The sequence below is a fragment of the Culex quinquefasciatus genome, chromosome 3 (assembly GCF_015732765.1).
Source record: "Culex quinquefasciatus strain JHB chromosome 3, VPISU_Cqui_1.0_pri_paternal, whole genome shotgun sequence".
Taxonomy (NCBI): domain Eukaryota; kingdom Metazoa; phylum Arthropoda; class Insecta; order Diptera; family Culicidae; genus Culex; species Culex quinquefasciatus.
In genome coordinates, this window is record NC_051863.1 from 117,230,926 (window position 1) to 117,255,593 (window position 24,668).

General features: G+C 42.6%; 1 protein-coding gene across 1 annotated transcript; it reads right to left on the minus strand.

The window, feature by feature from the left end:
- Positions 1-1,510: 1,510 nt before the first annotated feature.
- On the minus strand, positions 1,511-21,908 carry LOC6035613 (protein Jumonji). Its single transcript, XM_038259122.1, is given in 5 exon segments — positions 1,511-3,522; positions 3,584-3,742; positions 3,811-7,310; positions 7,313-9,399; positions 21,376-21,908. Coding segments are annotated over 5 exon segments (6,465 nt in total). The 5' UTR covers positions 21,618-21,908; the 3' UTR covers positions 1,511-3,045.
- Between the last annotated feature and the right edge of the window lie 2,760 nt (positions 21,909-24,668).

Here is a 24,668-nt window from a genome sequence, read left to right on the forward strand (position 1 = left end):
TCAACGCGGCCTACAAAGTGCTGTCTCAGATCATCTTCTGTCGTCTGTCGGAGCGAGCAAAGGATTTCGTTGGGACGTACCAAGCCGGTTTCGTGGAGGAAATCGACGACGGACCAAATCTTTTTGCTACGCCAAATCCTCCAAAAGTGTCGCGAGTACCAGATCCAGACGCACCACCTGTTCATCGATTTCAAAGCCGCGTACGACTCGATCGATCGCGAAGAGCTATGGAAGATCATCATGTAAGCCGTAATTTCCCGGGAAGCTGATCAGACTGGTGAAATCAACGATGGATGGGGCACGGTGCAGCGTGAAGATTTCGGGGGCGATGTCCGACCCGATCGAGTCGCGCAAGGGACTGCGACAAGGCGACGGCATCTCCGGCCTCTGTTTCAACATTGGGCTTGAAGGTGTTATGAGGCGGGCGGGCTTCAACATGCGGGGCACGATTATCAACCGGTCCAGCCAATTCATCTGCTATGCCGACGACATGGACATTGTCGGCAGAACGTTCGAAGAGGTGGCTAAGCGGTACACCGAATTGAAGCGGGAAGCGGATAAGGTTGGATTGAAGGTGAATGTTGCGAAGACGAAGTATCTGCTGGCAGGAGGAACCGCGTCCCTTAGGGCTCGCATAGGACCGAGCGTGACGATCGACGGGGACGAGTTCGAGGTCGTGGAGGAGTTTGTGTACCTCGGATCGTTGGATACGTCGGACAACAACTGCAGCAGAGAAATTCGGAGGCGCATCATCACCGGTAGTCGTGCCTACTATGGACTCCACAAGACCCTACGGTCTGGTCATCTTTCCCGGCGTACAAAGTGCACCATGTACGAAACGCTGATAAGACCCGTCGTTCTCTACGGGCACGAGACGTGGACGATGCTCGAAGAGGACCTACAGGCGCTTGAAGTTTTCAAACGGCGAGTGCTTAGGACGATCTTTGGCGGTGTGCGTGAGAACACTGTATGGAGGAGAATGATGAACCACGAGCTGGCGCAACTCTACGGCAAGCCAAGTATTCGGAAGGTCGCCAAGGCCGGCCGAATCCAGTGGGCCGGACACGTCGCAAGAATGCCGGACGCGCTGGATGCACGCCAACCGAACCGGACAATCAATCCGATGAAGTTGGTGTTCAATTCGGAGCCGGTTGGAACGCGGCGGAGGGGGGCGCAACGTACACGGTGGTTAAACCAAGTGGAGGAAGATCTGGAAAGTGTGGGAGTTCCGCAGCGGAATTGGAGAGTAGCAGCCCAGGACCGAGTCCAGTGGCAGCGCATCTGGAGGTTGTACGAGCAGTAGAAGTAAGCACTTAGCATGTAAAAGAAATGTAATTATTATAAGAAATTTGAATAAAGACATATTTAATTTCAATTTAAAAAAGGTTTTGCAGCGAATGCTTCATTCACTTAAACATACTTATTTTATGTGATAAAAGTTTAGCCTCACGCTCAAAACGTGTCCTATACATTTCCCAGGGCATTTTTCGGCATAAATGTAACACACTGCTTTTTTTTGGTATTGTTCTACAATAGTTATCTTATAGTTTATTCATCAATTTCTTCTATTAGAAACGTTCGCTTATTCTCCGTTCACAATATTTTAAATCTGTCGATATATTATTACCATCTCAATATATAATCTGCGAGAAGTGACTCCTTATTATTTCCGTTTCTCTCTCTCTCTCTTTCTTTCGTCCCGATACGTTTGATATATTCATTTATAATAGTATAGTTAGTGTGTGTGTGTTTTTTGTTTGTTTCAAATATTGTTCTCCATTCGCTTAATTGCTAGTGTTGGGGTTTGCATAAATATTACGTGCAAACGAAAAAGGAGAATAAATGCGTTTTAAAAATTTTGACCGCTTCCGTTTGTGGTTTTTTTAAGCGTTTAATTTTTTTGTAGATTTTGTCGGACGAGACAGTTTGGGAAACTTAAGTGACTTAGTAGTTTGTGTGTGTGTGTTTTTGTTTTTTCATCGGAAGCATACAACGGGAGGAAGGGGTTGAGTGTGTGCTGCGTTGGAGGATTTTTCACTTTTATATGCCGCCGATTGCACTCAATGTATTGCAAAACTTAATGTTTAAAATGTTAAATAACACACCTATTTACACATGTATCACTTATGAAAATGTTACAAACTCTGTTGTATACCATTGTAATGTGTTAGTAAAATTAGTGATTAGCGATGTAACGTTCTGTAAAATAAGAAGCGCCATTTTGATGGAGATTGTGTGCTGAGAGATCGAACAATGTGATTTGCACTAGCTGAGTTCTGGGCTTAACGTTTCGAACTGAGGATGGGTAGTTTGACTACCTGATTCCATTGGGTTTAGCCCGCTCAAATCACCACACATACATCGATCTGCCATTTAGCTCTATACAATATAGGTTACTATTTGTTTTTGTGTATGTGATCTTAGCATTAATACTGGATAGTTACAGCAACACACACAACTCTTGTACAATGCAGCGGAATCGTATGGTATCACTAGGTGTGGGCGTTTCTCCCTCGTTATCTAAATACCACAGAAACATCATTCTATACAAGGGAGCTAAACGTTACACGAGGTTTTCACCTCAAGTTTAAGTGGAAAAGCGACGTCTTCAGCGCCATTTCCAATCGTTTCGTCTAGCGTGTAACGTTCAATACCGCGCGTTTCAGTGTCTACCAAGAGGAGTATCAGTAAAAAGGGGAAACCAATTACACTCGCTCGTAGTTTCGATAAATGTTTACTCTTTCTGCATATCTACAATTAATTTCTATACATGATTCATCCAAGAAGTCACCGTGTTGCTTCGAGGACCTTTTGCACACGTGTATACAATATTACACTCTTAACTTAAACTGCACACGGCACGATATCAAACCTATCGTCATCACTGGTCTGTCGGTCAGTGATGTGTAAAAAAACATATCTAGAACATATCTCGATAGAGAAATACACACGCACACGCACAAAGACTATCACACACGCACACACCGTTGGTGTGTGTGTTGTTGTTGTTTTGGGGAGGGTCGTTCTCTAGCAAAACACACACACTTATTTCAGCATCGTCGCCATTCCGGCGTACTTACTGTGACTAGGCGCTTGATATGACGAAGAAGACTGCGACGACGTGGAGGCCAGATGTAGCGAGGACTTACCGCGTCCACCGCCACCGCCGCCACCACCACCGGCACTGCTTCCGCCGCCGCCGCCGGCCGCCCCCTTGGTCGTCTTCTTGTTGGCTATCCGGTCCTGCAGCTTGCGCAGCAGCTCCTCGATATCGTCCAGCGAGTACGTGCAGGCGAGCTTGCAAAACTTGGCCGGCAGCCGGCTGTCCGACAGGAACTTGATCGCATGCTTCAGACAGTAGATCCGCTCGTCCTCGTCCAGCGTTTCGTCGTCGTCGCCGGTGATCTTGACGCGTACGAGCGACAGATACAGGTTCGCGCGGCAAATGTCACACTCGAACTCCTCCAGCGAGGCGGTCTTCTTCTTCGATTCGATCTTCTCGGACTTGTTGACGCCGTGGTTCTGTGAAAGAGGAATCGGAATAACGACGCGAACGGGGTAACTTTAAAAGGCTTCAACTCACCTTGATAACTTCTCGCTGCTCCTTTTCCTTGTCGTAGATGTCGCTGATCATCGGCAGCACCTGCACGAGCGTGTCGTGGTTGCTGCGCTGATCGTTCGCGATGGCAAACACGAGCTGCTCGACGGAGAACATGGTAGGTTCACAGCTTTCGCGAATGTCCTGCGAGGGGAAGAAAGGAAAAAATTAACTTCGCAGAAGAAGACATACAACACCACAAACTGACTCACCCTAAAGTCCTCCTTGGCCGTCCCAAGCCACGAGCTGGAGGCAAAGTAGACACTCTCGGAGACGGCGTACCCGGTGCACAGGCTGGACGTGTAGGCGCGCGGGAACACAACCACAAACTGGCCGGGCTGTTGCTCGGTTCGGCACAGCGACACGTTCCGATCGGTCAGCATGTGCGGCGGAACCATTGCCGTGTCGCAGGGCAGCCAGATGGTTTTGTTTTGGCAATGGGTCGGGACGAGCGACGTTAAGGCCGAGCGGAAGTTGGAGTTTTGGTCGTCCGGAACGCCGTACCAGATTTTGTTGGCTCCCGTGTGGAGGTACTCGATCCAGGGGAGACCGTGCGGGTCGCGATACCAGCAGCAAGCGCTGAACAGCATTCCCACGTGGAGTGTTGGAATGGTGATGCCCATGACCGGACCGAGCGAGCGAAGAATCGAGCTGCTATTGTTGGTGAGGACTTTCAGGTTCCACGGATGTTTGGCACAAGAGGAACCTTTTACTTTGGGTGCGGGAAATCCGAACCCGTACGCGCTGGAATCGATCGAGCCAGAGTGGACACAAACGTGGCTATCGCGAACGGCCACGTGGCGCCAGTATTCGCTTTCGATTTCCGCCACGGTTGGTTCGGAATTCTTAAACCACAGGGCCATCGTGTTGCGCGCTATCCGGAAGAACTGATTCAACGGCATGGTGCGTCCCTTCATGATGCACTCCATCGAGAACTCGTCGTCCTCTTCGTCCTCATTGGAATCCTCTTCATCCTCGTCGGAATCTTCGCTGTTGCGAGTCTCCGAGCTCACACACTTGTCCGCGTTCCGACGTGCCTTCGCCTCCCGCTTGGCCCAGTCTGCTTCCACTTCGTCAAACAGTTTTTGCCGTTCGGCCGGCGAAAGCGTATCGTACGGGAGCAGATATTTACAGTAGATGTCGTCCAGCTTGGAGACGCGATCGTGGGCCGACTTCGGGAAGCACATATCTTCGGAAACCCGGGCCCACTTTTTCTTCTCGATGACCTCCTTCAACCCTCCAAGCTCCTGTACGGTGTGATAAAGCCGGGGAAGATCTACCTCCATGCCGCCGATCAACGGTGGACTTTGCAGATTGATGCTCTGCGTCGCCAGATACTTCTTGATGGCAGCGTACTCTTTGGCACTCGGTCCCCACCGGTGAAGCATTTTGTGCACGTACTGGTTGTACGCCATGAAGCGCATATCGTCCGTTATCCGACATTCCGGCTTGAAACTGGCCGGCGGAATAATCCGACAGATGCCAAATCGGGCCGCCACCGGAGCAATTCGCTCGATGTACTCGATGGGGTCGCTGAACTCTTTGTCGTTCGGTTTAAAAACCGGTGCCTCAACCATCTGTGCCGGATCGTCCCGCCGAGGGAAGGCCGTATTGTTGTCCGGCTGCACTGCCGTGTCCAACTTGGCTTTGGCCTTGTTCGGCTTGGACCGCTGGGAAGAGTTCAGCGAAGAGTTGGAGTTGATTCGCGAGAGACCTCCTCGTGCATCCTCCGGAGCTGGAGTTGGTGGCGGCGCAGGAGATTTCTCCTTTGTTTCGCTCGACTTGAACCTGGGTTGAACCGTTCCTACGGGCACCATTTTGGAAATGCCATCCTTGCTCATGCTTGGACCTGCCGCCATCAGACTCTTCACCAGCTCTTGTACGTTCATCGATTCCGGGATCGGTGTCGTGTTCGATCCCATTTGTGCTTTCGTCACCAGCTTGGCGTGCATTATTACGCGCTGATTAGGTCCTTCCGGTCCCTCCGTGCCCAACTTGACGGCCACTCCCTGAATGAGCTGATCCGATTTGCCACTAGAACTTGCCGCATTAGGACCCTGCAACGGAATGTAAAACGTGTGACCTTCCTCGTCCGAATCTTCGCCCTCTTTCTTCTCTTCTTTTTCCTCCACCTTGCGCGACTCCTCGTCCAAGGGAACCGTAATCGCAGCCGTCTTGGCGCCCTCGTCCGGACTCAACGTCAAGCTAACCGCCGGTTGAACGCCACCCTTTGTCGGAGTGCTTAAGCTCGTTGGCTTCTGGAACGTGTTACTCGAACCGGCCTTTTCCTCGTCACCCTTGCCCTTCCCCCCGGTAGGCACTTCTGACGTCTGTGCTTCATCTCGCGCCGATGAGTTGCAACTCTCCCGTCGGCTGTGTCGCCGAAAGGGCGTAGCCATCGGTACGAAGCTGTCCTCATTGTCGAACGAGTACACGCTCGGTTCGTTGTCCGCGGAGAATGCACCAAACTTGGTTCCAGTTCCAGCGACTGATTTCTGCGTCGGTTTTAAGGCCTCTTGCTTGTAAACTGGCGTTCTGCCCTGTTTGTAGATTGGCTTGCGATCAGCTTGCGTCGAGCTTGTGCTTGCTGCCGCTGTGGTGGTTGAGGCCACGGCCGGCGTCGTCGTAGCATTCACAGCCGCGGGTTCCGGCTTCTTGGTTTCCTTCTTCAACGGAGAAGGTGTGCGGAGCTTCGGGGACGTTTTGACCTTTTCTTCCTCTTTGATCTCGTCCACGGGCGGCTTTTTCTCGGCGACGGGTGTCTTTGGCGGTTCCGGTGTCGCGACCGGTTCTTTAGGGACTTCCTTTTCCGGTTTCACCGCGACGGGTTTGGCCTTCAGCGTTGGCCCTCGCGAGCCACTTCCGCTGGGTTGTGGCGTTGGGGGTTTTGTTTCCTCTTTTTTCGGTTGTATCGTGGGGGAGGGCGCTTCCGCGGCCGGTTCCGACTTACTTTCTCCAACCAGTTTCTCCCATGCGCTGGATGTCGGCGTTGGAGTTGGAGTTTTGGGCGTTTCCAGAATTTTCAAATCCGCGTCCAGATCGTCGGGAACCGGCGACCACGAAGTTTCATCGATCCATTTTTGGATCTGTTCGTGGGTCATGTTGACCTTGGTTTTCCGCCGATCGCGTGGCGATAGGTGGCCACCGAGAAGGGATTCCGTCAGCACGGGTGGTCCCAGCGGAGGCTTGTGAACGGAGCCACACTTTCCTAAGGTGCACTTGGTGTCCAACGGACCGGAACTTTGCGCCAGACTGACGCTGGCAATTCCAAAGATTTTCTCCGATTCTTCTTTGCTGGGTAGAAGGTTACCAAGCAGCGAGTTCGACTTGGGAGCAACGGGCGAGGTCGGAGAAGTTTGATCGAACCCTTTGAGAAAGTCCGACTCGTCCAGGTTGAAGTCATTCTTCACATTGCGATTGAAGGGTATTTCCGGTACGGCTGGGACCGCTGGCTTTTCAGGAGCTTCCGCAGCGGGAACTTGCTTGACCGTACGAATAAACGGTTGCGCTTGGGACGTTGGCTGCTTAACGGGACTCGGCTCTACCGTCGTGGACTGGAATGTGTTATCGTGTGATTTGTTTATTCGGTCGTCGGTTCCGGGAGATCGGATTACATCTGGACTGATCAACGGAAGAGGAACCACTGCTTGCGTGTGTGGCGTTGAAACCTTGGGACTGGACGTTTTCGGCGGAGGCGTGGCCTGTAACTTGAGGGAGATTTGGCTGGCGTTACAGGTTTCGGAACAGGGGACGGTAATTGTTCCACGGGCGGTTCGGCGCTATTGGCTACAACTTCCGAGGGTTTCTCCTCTGATTTTGGTTCAACCTCACGTTCAGCCTCCTTTACTGGGCTTGATTTTGTTGGCGTTTTCTTCGCCGGCGAAGATTTTTTCGCTTTTCCTTTCAGCTTTTGTCGAATTTGCTGCTTCTTTCGTTGGAACTTGGAAGCCAGCGGTTCCTCATCGGAATCACTGAAACTCTTCTCAACCGGTTTAGATTCTTGCGCTTCCACGGGCTTACTATTGTCCACAACCTCTTGCGGGGTCTTCTTTTGGCGACCTTTCCTAGCGGAGCCTTTTTCATCCTTCTTTCCAGCGTTCGCTTTGAGCTCATTCTCCATCTGCTCCAGCCGGCGCACGTTTGGCAACTCCAAGCTATCCAGCGATGATGCGTCATCGTCGGATTTATCGTCGTGATTAAACTTACGCCCAATCAACTCCATGTAAAGCGTAGCTGCCTCTTTTGTTTTTCGGCTGGGTCGAGCACTCACCTCCGGCGGTGGTTCCGGAGTTTTCTTCATCTTTTTCTCCTCAACTTCGGGTGCCGCCACCGGAGAGGTCGTCGGTTCAACCTTTTTCTTCCTCGCTGCAGCAGCACCACCTTTCTTCGGAGTAGATTTGGGCGGAGACTTGACGACCTCCTCAGCCGGCTCTTCGACAACGACGGGTGGCGCGGGTGCCTCGGGCGTAGCTTCTTCCGGCGCCGGAGGTGAGTCCTCTTCTTTCTTTTTCCTCCCCCGGGGGGCTTTTCGCGATGGTGGTGTGCTTTTGACGATTGGCGTGTCGGACTTTTTCGAACTGACGTCGGACTTCCGGCTGACCGATTCCGAGCGTCGCGCTTTCTTCTCCGGAAGTTCTTCGGGTGCTTTCTCCGGAATCGGTTCCGATTTGCGACCCTTTTTAGCGGATGCTTTGCGCGCCGTGGCCTTCTTCTTGGCTGCGGCCCTCTTGAGAAGAGGTTCATCGTCGTCGGACGAGAAGTCCAGTACAGCGGGAGCCTCAGCTACTTCTTCTTTTGGCTTTGGCGGTTCCACATCCACCGTTGAAGTGTTCGGTTGCGGACTCCGCAGTGCCGATAGTCTCGTAGTTCGTTTTTCGTTGTCTTCCGAGTTCAACGATTTCCTTTTGGCTCCCTTGGCTGGAGTTTTCGAAGCTGCAACTTCTTTTTTGGGCTCCTTTTTAGTTTCATTTGATACGTTCTTCATTTCAACATCATCCTTGTTCAAAACTACCTTAATATCAATCAAATCCTGTACGTTTTCATTCTTAGCGCCTTTTGCAGTCTTCTTGGCATTCTTTTTAGTCGTCACCACCTTCTTCTTCGCGGGTGTTACCTTCTCTTTCTTAGCCGAATCTTTCCTAGGACTTTCAGTCGCTTGCAAATCTTCCACGTCTGCCTCGTCGTCCTCCGCCTCGGCCTTGTCCTTGACATTCCCACCTCGCGTCTGTTTATTGTACGCCGTTACGCGTAACTTGGCCATTCGCTGTTCGTGGTACTTCTTCCGCAGAGCTTGCACCGTTTGCACCCGGCGATTTTCCGGATGTTGCTCGGCACGCTTCCGCACGGCAAACGGCATAAATGCAGGCTTTTCCGGCTGTTCCACTTTCTTGTCCGTGGAGCCATTTTCCTCCTTTTTAGCCGTTTCAGGCGGAGAAACCTCAGGCGCCTTTTTAGCAGATGTACCAGCTTGTTGTGGTACCGTCGTAGCAGACGACGCCGTGGCAGATGTCGAAGGGACCGGCTTGGGCGCGGATCCGGACGCCGATTGCTGTTGGCTGGCCGTGTTGAAAAAGTCCAAACTGGGCGGAAGCACGTTCGTGCCGCGAAAGCACAGAAACGTGAGGAAATCCTCGGTGTTTGGGCGCATGTTGGGCAGCAGCTCCGGAACGTGGCCGGCGTCGGCCGATCGGTTTTGTGCATCCTTTGATGAGTTTGATGGATTGGCGGCAAAGTTAAGATATGCCGATGTGGAGGCTGCTCCCTGGCCCTGGGCGAACTTGCGCTGTGCTTGCACTTTAGGTCTGAGAATGAATAGAGAGAGGAGTTTGGTTTTGTAAAAGAAATTTCTTTTCAGGACATTAGAATAATTCAAATTTGACCTTTCGCCGTCCATTGGCAACTGAATTGTATTCGCTCAAAAACCCACAGGTCATTGCGGTCTCTATCGCTAGCTTTCTATTCGGATCTAGGCGTCCGAATGCCGACCTTTATCATTTTGACGTTGAATAACGTCTGACTCGAAGGTACTAAGGAAGCATTTATTTATTACGTAACGCGAAAAATCGGACTTTTAGACCCCCTCCCCCCCCCCTCGTAACAAAATTTCCATACAAATTTTAAAAATTTTGTATGGAGCGTAACACGGCCTCCGACCCCCCCCCCTCCTCCCCCCCTACTGCGTTACGTAATAAAAGAACGCTCCCTAAGCAACAGGACCGCGAATGACATCTGAGATTTTACTAGATTATATCTTCCTTCAGACAAAATCGAAGTGGCACGATTAGAATCAATTATTCTATTAGAATTTTAACATTGGCAAAACAGTTTTACTTTAGAAAAAGTTCAATTAAAAAAAAATTCGCAATTCGCAATTTTCAGTGTAAGAACGGGCCTTGACCGATCTTATGCACTTGGTTCCCGACGAACACGCACTGCCCTTACACCTACATCTCACCCTTGCTCTGAGTCAGTACGAGCAGCACGCTAGAACACGCTTTGAGTGTTCGTGCCAGGCATGCACACCTTCTTTTCCGGTTACGCATTTTAACTCGGCCGGGGGTGGTACATTACGTAGGGTTTGATGTAAGTATAAGCGCCTAACCATTTGATGTGTGCCTATCAACTTTCATTAAAGCAAACTGTTTTATTTTTAGTTTGAATTCGAAAACTTATTGTTATTTACTGTGTATTGTTTTCTCCTGAAATCTTCCCTATTGTTGAGTCTGTTTATCTGTTGCTATTTCTTTTGTCGCAAATTTGTTACAATTTTTGGTCCTAAGTAACCAAAAATACAATAGTAATATTTGTGTTAATCCTTTAACCATTCCATAAATTGAGTAAGGGCTCAAACCTCACTTGTTTGAAAAAAGGGTGAAGATTGAAAACAATAGACAGAAAAAGAGAATTTATTTTATAAAAATCAAGTATCAATAGTAAGAGAATGGTGAGCGTATTTTAAAGAATAAAAACTAACTTAATTCACCTATGTGGTTGGAGCCTTCCTCACAACAATGGCTGTACACAAGTTTCATCTATTTTTAGATCCGGCTTCCAAAAGTACATCGATATCACTTAAGTGGCCATATCTCAAGACAGGGTTGTCAGATCTTCAATGTTTTGGGCTCGTTGGAAAGGTTTTTTGATAACCTAACCAAGGATGGGTCGAATGGATCCGGACATAGTTTACATACATATAAGTGAGATCCGGCTTCAAAAAAGTACATCAATATCACTTAAGATGCCATATCTCGAGACAGGGTTGCCAGATCTTCAATGTTTTGCACTTGTTGGAAAGGTCTTTTGATAACCTAACCAACGTCGGGTCGGATAGTGGAGCCGGACATAGTTTACATACATTTAAGTGAGATCCGGCTACAAAAAAGTACATCAATATCACTTAAGGGGCCATATCTCGAGACAGGGTTGCCAGATCTTCAATGTTTTAGACTCGTTGGAAAGGTCTTTTGACAATCTAACCAACGATGGATCGGATGATGGACCCGGACATAGTTTACATACATTTAAGTGAGATCCGGCTTCAAAAAAGTATATCAATATCACTTAAGTGGCCATATCTCGAGACAGGGTTGCCAGATCTTCAATGTTTTGGACTCGTTGGAAAGATATTTTGATAACCTAACCAACGATGGGTCGGATAATGGACCCGGACATAGTTTACATACATTTAAGTGAGATCCAAATATATGTGAAAACACATTTTTATACATAACTTTTGAACTACTTATCGAAACTTCAATCTGTACAAAACTCGATCTATGGGACCCTAAACCAAGTCGAATGCAACAAGTTCGGGTCAAATCGGTTCAGCCAGTGCCGAGAAACATGAGCTAGTTTGTTGGTCACATACATACATACACACACACATACACACAGACATTTGTTCAGTTTTCGATTCTGAGTCGATATGTATACATGAAGGTGAGTCTACGACGTTTTTATACGAAGTTCATTTTTAGAGCAGGATTATAGCCTTACCTCAGTGAGGAAGGCAAAATGAGAAGCTAGATGTATTATATGTAAAATTAGACAACAGTTAATAAATAGAGATACAAAACAAGCTTAGATTATAGTAATGATAATTTATAGGACAGATAAAGAATTATTCAAATAAATTAATTCGCAATAAAATCAAAAAAAGATTAGGCGAATGATAAATAGACTTGATATTACTAGATAGAAAAGAGTGGAAAAGCTTTGAGAGATAAGAGAAAAAAAAAAGTTAGTAAAATTAAAATCAAATGTTGGATATTAAATAGAAGAATCAGTGAAGAATTGGGAATCAGAAGAGCAAAATAAAAATAGGAGATAGGTGGTAGCTGAGAATGAAGAGAAGAGAAACCCCGTTGTGCGATGTTTCAGGTACATCCACAGCAGTTGACTCAACATACTGCGAATCAAAACAATACCGTCTACAATCACAAATTACTTCCCTTTCCCACATTGTCGCGCCCCTTTCTTTTAGCCGTCTCGACTCTGACCCGCGGTGGTCAAAGGTTTACGATCCGTTTCCACAGGCCACCAGCTAGGTCATCATGAAAACCAAGCCAACGTGGAGGTAAGAAAATAGGACACTCGCAAAGAACCAGAGCTATACTGTTCTGATCAAGATAATTCGGATGATCTAACAGAACTACGGATGTAGTTAGTTACGCTCCTTCCAGGATGTTCCTTACGTGAACGTCAACCGAAGAGCACGCAACAAGGTCAGTGCCATTGCATGCTCTTAGGTATCAATCCTTGGCCGGCTTCAATAATTTTGTATTGGATATAATAATATTTAAAATTCCCGACGAATCTCAAAAAGCAGAATATTGAAACTAAAAGGACAGATTAAGTTTTTTGGTCGAAAGGGAGTAGTTGTCTTTATAGATGTCGGCTATCGTGTCACCAAAAATTTATTGCTAGTACCAACCAGCTACCTCTGGATTATGAGTCCCCTGCGAAAAACGAAGTTTACTTTATAGCTGTCGGCCACCGTTGCTAGTACCAACCACTAGTGTCTTCCTTTTTATCTACAAGGACTTCGCCGCCCTGGGCTCCTAAGTGTATGAAAGTATGGCACGGAGCGACGGCGCCGAATACCCATATTTACACAAAGAATTTTAGAGCGCCCGCCGCGGACAGTCCTCTGCACTGTCTGATTTATCCACACTCGAAGACCAAAATGAAGTAAATCAGAGTTAAATTAAACTTGACAATAATCATACAAATATCTATGTTCTTACTGAAAATACAATAATAATCTGAAATTTTGAAATCCAACCAAACAACAAATTCAAAAATATGAAGAACAAACAAACCTTTCAGAAATTTCAAATAACTTTTTTTTAAAATAATAAAGAAAATTTCAACAAAAATCTGAAATTTGGAAAATTAAAATTGAAAATAAGCAGAATTTAATAATAATTTTAAAATTAAAGTTTTTAATAAATTCAATAGATCAAAAATGTTAAAATTCGAAACGAATGTACAAGTCTAAATTCCAAAAGTTTAAAAAATCAGAAATATAGAAATTCGTAAATTTAAATTTATGAAAACCTCGAAATTATAACAATCAAAAACTCTATTTCTTCCAAAATTAAAAAATCTAGAATGAAAAATTTAAGAATAAAGAAATTTAAAAAAATAAGAATTTAAAAAATTAATAATTTAAGAATTTCAGAATATCAGAATTTTAGAATTTAAGAATTTAAGAATGTAAGAATTTAATAATTTAAGAATTTAAGAATTTATTTTATTCATTATCTTTTTTTTTTTTTTTGGGAGGGTGATCCAGCCGCACATCGTTGATGTCGAAACCTCTAAACTGGGACCTCGTCCTGTCACGTCCGTCAGTAGTCTTGTCGTACATTACAACTAGAACCAGATCTGCCAATGAATTAGTACACTTCGACCAAATAAACACTGACGCTGTATGGATTTGACTCTAGAATAAATGCACAGTTGTGTGTTATTCATAAGTCCAAAATGTTCAATTATTCATATAAGTCCAAATATTCATTTGCGGATAACTACCTAACTTGAATTGAATACAAGATTTAAAGCAACCTATCCGAAAGCTACTCTTATCTCAAATCCCCGACATTTTAATTATTAACCAAAAAAAACGTTTCTTTTAAAACCTGTCTGGCTTCTTAAAAAAAAAAAACAGTTGATATTTTACAAGTCGTGAATTGAAAAAGAGACGACCATTTGTTCGTCAGAATTCCAGTAGATCCTCGATTCGCAACAATGGTCGATACAATCATAATCCGACAACCGTTAGTTCAACAGATCAACGAATTTAGTCCGATATCATTTCACTATTGATTGATCGAGACTCTATGAAAATTTTGACAAATTTTTTGTAGCGGTTCATTGTACAAATGTGATATTTCCACTATCAGAGAACCTCCTTGTCTCGATGACAGCTTACCGGCCATCGATTAAGCCCTGAGACTACGCCAAAGTGGGTTCTCGCAGCATGAAGTGGTGTCCATGTGTAAAAATGGAAGCTTCAGCAATATACTGAACACTTCGATTTTAATTCCACATCGAATCAAATCATACTCTTTGCCAAACAAGCATCAAACCTATGACACTCATTATGACAAAGCCCAGGGAAGAATTTATTTTATTCATTATCATAATCATAATCATTTTATAATTTCCAAATTTCCTAACTAACATCATAATTATTTTATAATTTTCAAATTTCCTAACTTCCTAATTTCCTAGCTTCCGAATATCCTAATTTCCTAATATCCATCTTGATTTCCATACTTCCAAATTTCCTGATTTCTTAACTTCCTAACTTCCTAAATTCCTTATTTCCTAGTTTCCTAATTTCCTAACTTCCTAATTCCCTAACTTCTTAATTTCCTAACTTCCTTACTTCCTAACTTCCTATTTTCCTAACTCCCTAACATCCTAATTTGCTAACATATTATTTTCCTTATTTCACGATTTTCTAATTTCTGAATTTCCTATTTTCCTTATTACATAATTTCCTAACTTCTTAATTTCCTTACATATCAATTTCAAAATTTCTAAACTTCCTATCTTCTTAAAAACCTAATTTCCTAGTTTCCTTACTTCCTAATTCCCTAATTTCCTAACTTCTTAAATTCCTTATTTCCTAGTTTCCTAATTTCCTAACTTCCTAATTGCCTGATTTCCTAATTCCCTAACTTCTTAATTTCCTAACTTCCTTACTTCCTAACTTCCTATTTTCCTAACTCCTCAACATCCTAATTTGCTAACATATTATTTTCCTTATTTCACGATTTTCTAATTCTGAATTTCCTATTTTCCTTATTTCATAATTTCCTAACTTCCTAATTTCCTTACATATCAATTTCAAAATTTCTAAACTTCCTATCTTCTTAAAAACCTAATTTCCTAGTTTCTTAATTTCCTTACTTCCTAATTCCCTAATTTCCTAACTTCTTAAATTCCTTATTTCCTAGTTTCCTGATATCCTAATTTTCCAATTTCCTAACTTCCTCACTTCCTAATATCCTAATTTAATTTCCTAACTTCCTAACTTTCTAATCTCCTAGTTTCCTAATTTTAAAAATTTCCTTATTTCCTAATTTCCTTATTTCCAAATTTCCTAATTTCCTCATTTCCCAATTTCCTAACATCCTAATTTCCTTACATATTAATTTCCTAATTTCTTAATTTCCTTGTTTTATAATTTCATAATTTTCTCATTTTCTTTATTTTACTAATTTGCTAATATCATAATTTCCAAATTTCCTAATTCCTTGGATTCCTTATTTCCTAATTTTTTAATTTTCTTATTTCATAATTACATAGTTTTTTAATTTCCTTATTTCATAATTACATATTTTTTTAATTTTAGTTTTTCTTGTTGATTTCTTAATTTTGTTTATAATTGTTGTTAAAAGTTTTGAATAAACATTTTTAATCTATTTAATTTTAAGTTTTGAATATTTTTATTTTTTCCTCGAAAGAACCTCAAGCGCGCACACCGTCAATCGCGCTCATACCGAACTGTCAACTTTTCTTGGGGGGGTCACGAAAAGAACACGCAACATTTCTTGACCGCGTTCCTTCCGATCAGCATACCGTACTTTAGGGAAAATAAATTTTGTAAAAAACCCTGGATCTATGTTTGGCTTCAAACTAACATCAAAGTTTTTGTTGATTCAATATGTCTTATTTCATAATTGATGCAATCTTCTTTTGTTTTGTGGAATCATCATTTTAATTTTTACCATTTGTTTACAAAAGCGATTGAAAACAAAGTTGATAATCGGCAAACTTGGGCGAATTGGAACATTTTTAATTCAATTCAATTTAGTTCGGTTTTATTAGTGAATAATCAAGTTACAATTAGTTCATTAAGGTACATAACAGAGTTTAGGAGTTCTTTTCAGTTGTGTGTTACATCGTAATTCAATCGAAAGCATTATTACTTATAAATATTAAATTATTTAATTTAAATAGAAGACAAAAGTAAGAAAAAAGTTCAAAAAAACTTACAGAAAGTGCAATGGGAAAAGGACAGATAGAGAGAAAGCTTAACACTAGATCACAGAAAAAAGCAATTATACATAGATGTGCTTGATCATCAGCTCCCCAAGGACCAGGATTTGTTTCGCCTTATTCCGGCAACTCCGAAACCGCGTCATCATCCCCCCCGCGAAAGCAAAAAACTCCGGCAGGGTAAAGAGATCTTCCCCGGTGACTTCTTGCTGGGCCGCATTGCCACTACCGGCAGCGACCACGCTGGCGAACAAACACCCCCAACCAGGAGGGAACGTTGAGTTATCCGCTGGAACCGTACGCAGTCCAGCTGCAGGAACGGCTGCGCTCGTACTTCGCTGAAGAGGGTGGGACGCTGCTGCTTTCTTCATCCTCTTTTCCTGCTCCTCGAGGTAGGACTTGCGCGCGATGCATCCGCGGTAATTACCGGTATGGTTGCCGTCACAGTTCGCGCACTTTTCGCGCGGATTGGTTTGTTCTGTCTTTCGTGGCAGTGCACACGTCTCCGAGAGGTGTGATTCACCGCACTTCACGCAGCGGGGCCGGAGGTTGCAGTTCCGCGAGCCGTGGCCGAATTTCTGGCAACGGTGGCATTGCGCTACGTCCGTCGGGTTCTTGGTGTAAAACCGCCAGTTTACCCAAAAACCGTCCAACGTCTTAGTCCGCCGCAGGTCTTGGATCTTGACGGTGCCGTGGTACAACAGGTACAGCGTGTGTGTACCGGTTACCGTTGTCTTGCGCGAGAGCACTTTTATCTCCCGCGGTTTTATTCCGGCGTCCGAAACGTTGGAAACTGGACGGCTTTCTACGCTTTAATTCTTTAAGCACCAAGTCGAAATTCTTTTTGGTTAGTGTGATCACTTGCACCGATGACTCACCGATTTTGGTCAACATCGTCCGCCAACGTGTCCAAAACAAAAATTGGAGGTGGCTAAAAAATGCCTTTCAGTTAGAGGTGGGCTAAAATAGAGCAAGTCGCTCAAAGAGCCGGTTCACTAAAAAGAGCGAACGAACCATGGCTCTCAAAAAGAAGAACCGCTGTTCTTTTAGAAACTCCGGTCTTTTGAAAGAACCGTTCCAAGATAGAAGGATTTTGCAACTTGTGTCAAAAATATACTAAATAGCCCACGAGATTCGGGGAAAAAAATATTCTTGCCCGATTAAACTTTAGCATTTATAGACTTTATCGTTTAAATCATCTTCAAATAAAATATTAGAATTTGTTAAAATTTGGCAGAAATAAACGCAATCGAGTGAAATTAACAGCAATTTTTCTAAAATCCTGGATTTAAATTTAAGTGCCATACAATTATTCAAACGCTTAGGTTCGAGTAGAGATGGTTTTCAAGCGCACCTCCTCGGGTTTAGTTTTTTTTTCAATAATTTAAAAGTCTAATAAAAAACCCGATTTAATTCCACCAGGGGTGAGATAGAACTAAAGAATTTAACTTCTTTCAATTCATAACATCGACTTGATACAAAAAATATTATGATGAAAGCAAGGTATTATTAATGATGTGTTTTTCAAAAGAAATTGAAAGAATATTTATAATCGTACAAATTTTTAATCAAACAAGCGTTTATGACAAACGCAAGCATGGCAAGCTTCCCATGCGTCAGTGACGACGCACACCGCGGTTTTGGTTTTTTAGTTTTGGTACGAGCCCAAAAAGGCGCAAAGCAAAACCGAGTTAACCGCACAGTGGGAAGCTTGCCATTCAGCATCTACGAAAGTGAGAGAGTCAGAGATAGCTATTTTTACAACCGCACCACTACACACTCAACCGCGAGAACCTTAGGTAGATAGCCATTGGCGTCGCGAGCATTAAAAACTTTGAAAACGATATAAAGCTTAGAAGCTTCGAAAGCTCCTATTGGAATCCAATGAACTCTGTTAAACAAACTTACGAAATCACGACAAAATGAAGCCTACTTAAAGGCGATTTTAGGAGCACACGGGAAACAAATTGTTCGTACCCGAATAAATGTCCTATGTCACAAAAGTTTTTGCATAAACATTGGACAGTTATGCAAAAACGGACAGAGCAAAAGAAACCGAAAAGCTACGATATCTTACACTGAGGAAAAAGAATGTAAGATTTTCATAAGACTACATCTTATCTGCTGCCTGATTTGAGTAACCACTAGCCTCTCGCGATTTTCATAGACAATCTTATGACCGTCACTATAAATTCATATGGTTATAACTAAACTTTATTTATGTATTTGGTCCACTGTTGATAGACTATGGACTTCATAAGAAATTCTTATGGAATTCATCTGTAATTTGCCAATGGTTTTCGCGTAAGATGCTAGAGTGAAATTTTTTGACATTTCAAGATGGCGAAAGGACGGATCGTGCAGACAATTTTAAACCCTCGCGACTTCAAATCGCCCCGTAATCCGTTCCGGTAACAACTACACAAAGATGCTGCCGCCACTGGGAGTTTCTGATCGGACGAATCAATTTTCTTGTTTACCGCGACCTCCAAGACTCAGGTAAGTTCTGTGTCGGGTGTTTTGGTTCGAAGTTGAATAACATTAAAAACCGTTGGTTCCGACGGCGGCCCTCATTCTCCAGAAAGATCCGGAGAATAGCATCGATGAGGACAGTTCCATGCAGCGACTAGTCAAAGGTCGGAGAAAACATCTCTTCGAAGCAAAAAAGGAAATGAAGTTTTGAGTATAATACGATAATTTAAAAATATATACGTTTAAATTGAAATTAATTTTTGTTTTCATTCAATAAAAAATAAGCAAAAATGGTTATGAAAAACGATGTTTGTTAATATGATCTCCATGAGCATTGCCATATATTTTGTTCACAATTCCATCTATGAATGTCATAAGATAACTCAATGGAAATCTTAATTGACGGCTTTGTCAAATTTCCCCTCCCAGCCATAAGAAAATCTTATGATACCCGAATAAAATCCTGATGTCGAAAGGTCATAAGACGTTCTTATGGATTTTGCCAGTACTTTTTTCTGAGTGTACATGTTGAAGGAAACATCGGTAGACAAGCTACTACAAACGAGTATAAGTCGAGCCAAAACATTTATGCGCCAGCATTCTCGCGCCAGTATTCGAAGCTCAACTTGACAACTTGTCAACTTGGCGACGAAAATCAATGCAGTGTGATTTTTTGGCGATTTTTCCGATTAATATTCATGCTGTACCGTCTTATTTACGAAGATGAAAATGACGTCCAGCCATAAAGTAAAACCTATACTTTTCTTTAGTAAGAAAGGCAAAAGTAAATCGTTCTAAAAATTGTTCAGGATTGCCGATCGATGTCAAATTTGTTTCAGATGCTCACTCATGGTCTGTACTATGAATGTAGGAAGAAATTTTGGATAAAATTAGAAACGAAAAATGTTGGCGAAGGTCACCAGGTGGGCTTTTACCTTTTTTTAGGGATTTTTTTTCTTATGGTAGGTTAATCAAACGGCTCTAACTCTAGAACCATATTATGAATCTGGATGAAAATTTGGGAGGTTGTAGAGCTCGAAAAATGCAATTTTTGAGATAAATGAAAGATACGAAAATGAAAAAAAATTGACCATATTTTCAATTGAAAACTGTGTATTTTGTTGAAAAAGTCTGGCCACATCCGAAAACAGATGGATATTTCGAAATTTGATATGCATTCAGAAGAATCAAAATCGGATTCAGGGGAGCTGAGAACGACGCGACACAAAATTTGGCAAAAATTTACCACACACGAACATCACTCGATCTCCACGAAATTTATTTTCTCTAAATTCGAGGGTTGGAGATAGACGAGTTCTGTCAAGATAAATCGATAGAGCGTCGAAAATCAATGCAGTATGATTTTTTGGAGATTTTTCCGATCAATATTCATGCTGTATCGTCTTATTTACGAAGATGAATATGACGTCCAGCCATAAAGTAAAACCTATACCTTTCTTTAGTAAGAAAGGCAAAAACATAAAAATTCACATCATTTTTAAAACAAGCCTTTTCATCTACGATGAAAAGATAACCATTTTGTCAGAGCGAGAATGATGGAAAAAGTAGTTTCACAACGGAATTGCAAAAATATCTTCCGTGAAATTCAAAATATTGCTTATTGCTAAATTTCTTCAGAGTGTACTTAAACTATGATTTTTAATTCTACCACTCCACAAAATTTGGAGGCATTTCAAAAGCAGTAGTAAAAATGCATGACAAATTTAGAACAAATTTTTGAAAATATTGTGCATTGCAATAATAATTTTGGAATTATTCAAGAAATGCGGATGAATAAATAATTGTGAATTAATAAACATGATATACAATGCATAAAGTTTGAAGCAACACATGAGCAATTTATTTTATTACCTACACTAAATTCCAAAAAGAATGTGAAATAAAGCATATCAAAGCTTCAATAAAAGAAAACGTTAAGTAGTTTGAACTATTTTATTTTGAAAGTCTGTATTTTTTTTAAATGGCATTAAGAAAATGCGCATGACTTCGGGAAAAAGAATATTGCGAATGAAGCATTTTATTTAATTTTGTTTAAAATACAAAAATATTTCAAATTTAAAATAGATGTTTTAAACAAGGGGATGGAAACTCTTCAAACTATACTTATAATGTTAACCAGTATATTGATTTTTTTTTAGTATACTTATCAATTCCTATCCTTATCGCCAGTACACTGACCAATATATTGAAAGTATATCTTAATATACTTACAATGTCTTGTCACTCAGTTAGTATACTTACAAGTATACTGAAATATCGTTAGTATACTGAAGATTCATAAGTAATATTAGAGTTTCCAGCCCCTTGGTTTTAAACAAGTGGTAAAAACTGTTATAACTGTTGTGTTTGCCCAAACTTAAAAAAAGTACATACTCAAATTATCCTTTTGCACACACAATTATATTTCACTTATTTTATTGAATGTACATTTGGTGAATCCTTTATTTAGGATGTGTTTCGTTTTGGAGATATTTTAACAAATTCATTTTCTTGTAACTCAGTAAAATAAAGATTAATAAATTCATTCTACGAAATTTTGCAAAGTTCAATCAAAAACAATAAAAATAAAATAATGTATGCAATGAGTTTTGAAATTTTCTGTTTGCGAAACTGCATTGCAATTATTGATAAATTAAAAAAATTAACTTAAAAACAAAAAATTAGACAGCATTAAAAAACACTTTTACTTAAATACATTGCAAAATTGCTGCGAAGCTTCAATTCCCCCCGACCCCCCATCTACCACCCACTGATGTTCCTCCTGTTCCTACCTTTTGGGCACCTCCGGCGGAGAAAGGTCCCTCTCGGGACTATCTCTGGCGGCTGGCGACACCGCGGCTGCAGCAGCCGCTCCAGAACCTCCGCCACCACCACCACTGCGCGTTCCGGCTCCCCCACCGGACGGAGTCACACCCGCTGGGGACGATCCGGAACCGGCGGCGTTCGCGTTGGTGCTAGCCGCCGCCGCGGAACCAACTTTCCGTCGCCGCTTGCCATCCTTCGATACAACCATTTTGATTTTTTCTCTTCTTCCACGGCACTGTCACAGGCAGCAGCAAAAGCAAATCGCTTGTCAGCCGCCGCCGAGTCGAGAATTGATGACGATTTTCTGGCACAATTTTACCCCCCGGAACGGCACACTACGGGCACCACCTTGGCGTCACTCGGTTCCGGCACGGTGGGGCCACATTTTGCTGCTAGTTTGGTGGCCGGAATCGCACGATTTTAACACGAAATTTATCACTTTTTGTTGACTCGACAGAGCTGAAAATTTTTATTTGCAACAATAAAAGAGAGAACGGAGCGGTGGCGGCGCCGTCAAAGCGAGAGAGAGAGAGAGCCGCTTTCCAGTGCAGAGTGGCGGCGCGAACTGTCATCACGCGGCTTTCCAGTGAAAACCGAGGTTCTTCCATAAAAGGGTGGGAACAAGGGTGACCGATTGATTCTTACACTGAATCACCTAAACAGTAAAAAAACTAAAAAAAAACGTTACTTAATCCACCTTTAGGTGGTTGGTGCCTTCCTCTCATGTATAGACTACCTATAGACTTTTTGTCAAGATTATACAGACACGGCCTTTGAGGAAAATGGCATCCCTCTACTCGACTTTTTCGTGGCGATAGGCGATCAGACCTGACCAGTTGAGGTTATGTGAATTCAGACCATTTTTTAAACTGCTTGTAATTTGAGATAGGTAAGTCAGATCTTGAAAATTCTTACTCCACCTTAAAGGTCTCTCATATGCTTTCTAATAATATATAACATGTGAGGGTTTCATGAAAAAACCACCCTTTTTACCATAATTTTAATTTAATATGAAACAGTTTTTTTAACATTACTTTTTAAATACATGATAACACTGTATGAATTTAAATAGCAAGGTAGGGGACGTTAAGATGGATCGATTAAAACCTTTCCGGCCAAAATCGGTTGAGCCTGTGACGAGATATTCCAGTGACATTGATTTGGTACACATGTCTACATACAGCCAAACACACAGACATTTGCTCAGCTGGTGATTCTGAGTCGATATGTACAAATGAAGGTAGGTCTAGGAGGTCTAATTAAAAATTTCATTTTCCGAGTGATTTTATAGCCTTTCCTCAGTAAGGTGAGGAAGGCAAAACTTAAAACTTTAAAGGCTAGTACGCTGATCGGAAGGAAAGGGGTCAAGAAATGGGGCTTTTCTTCACCCTCTCTGGCTTGCTTTCGCTGCCGCCGCTGCCCATTTGAAATTTTTCTTGACCGATTCCTTCCGAAGTGCATACACCGCTTATCTCCATACTAGCCTTTAACTTGGTTAACCATAACCCTCGCCATAACCATGAAAATAGCTCGGAAAACGGGCTAAGGGTTCCATTCGAGCTGTCAAATTGGGGTTTCAATCGGGCTACAAGACCATGCAATAAACAAGGTTGGAACGACGCATTCTTGTACTTTTCTGCAACTCTCTATTTTGAAGCAGTTCTGCAAGAGAGCAAGAAAAGGGAAAACGATATTTACATAAGAATCTAACTAGCAGAAGAGAAAAGTACGGGAACGATATTGTTGCTACTTCTGCTTCTCTCTTAGCAAAAACTTTGCCTATGAGGAAAGTGACTTTTGGTGCAGAAAAGTTCGGGAACGCTCTGCTGTCGATTTTGTGCAGAATTATTTGCAGAATTCTGCGGTACGGGCAGGGCTGAAAATGTCAAGGGTAATGACGCGAAAATCGGTGACGAATGTTTCATCTCCATTTACTGAATCGCAAAAAGAAACCCGGCGCAGCCGTGAGTGCCCTAGGGCGTCATCCATAAAATATGTCACGCTAACATCGGCCAAAATTAACCCCTCTCCCTCTTCCCCCTATGTCACACTTTGTCACGCTGGCACCGACGCCCCTCTCCCACACATCTTGATTTTTTGTACAATCTAGATTAAATTTTCAAAATGGCTGCGTCATGGTTTTTTCCATCAATTTATTCAAAGTTTTTTTTTCTTTTTTGATAATTTCAACTTTGTTATGTGTAATCAGTGAATTTAAGGGAATGAATACCTTTCCCTGATCCGGTGGCCATCCATACCGATAATGGCTTTTAAGAATTTGGGGTCGTTTCGGTGAAATCTAAAAAAAAGTGTTTTCCACGGTTTGTCGGCAGCGAAAAGGAAGAGACCGGCCGAATAACCAAAAAAAAATATACAAAGTGTCCATCGGAGAAGACATATTGTGGGACTAGCTTGATGCAGCCCGAATCCAGTGAACAATTGCATGTATTTGAGGAGTGATTTTAGCAGTCCCATTCCAAGAACTGCTTTCCATTAGCATAAGTGTTGATCATGGCCACAATTCCTAGCAGCAGAAGAAATTTCGAGTGATGACCATTTAACGGGTGGTGCACGCAGTCGATCATGCACAACCAGAAGAGCTGCAGAAGCTGCAGAGTCTGCAGTGCAGACGGAATTGGAAACTTTGAACAGTTGAAGATTCAGGACACAAGTGACGAGAAGATCAAATGGATTGAAGCCCAAGATTTCTGATTTGGTGAGATCTTTCCATTTTGAATTTCAGAAGATTCATTCATTTAAACTGACATACAAACATTTCATTTAAGACAATATTTTTATTATTGCAAATGAATTGTTGGATATTTTTTTTATATTGATCTCTTTGTGATTGGATAATCCAATTTGCTCTCCATCTGCATTAACTATTTCTTATTCCTGATTTTCTGTTCTTGTTTTGCTCCCTAACATCTCCCTTTTGCTCCCTAATATCTATCTCTTATATGTCCTTGTGAGGGGATCATCGATCCATCCGCATTGACACACTATCTTTTCATTTTTCGTCTTGTCTTTCTTCTAATTTTTCATTGTTTTTTTCACACTTACTACCAGTCTTTGTGAGGGGATACTGAGCTCGATTTGCTCTCCATCCGCATTGACCTTTTCTAATCTTTGATTTTCCTTTTTATCAGTAGTTAAAACCAAAGCCGGGGATTGGGTGGGAGCATCAGGGCAGTGGACAGTATGCTGTAATGGCGGAGACTGGACGTGGATAGTGGAAGACCAGAACTACGTCACAAGG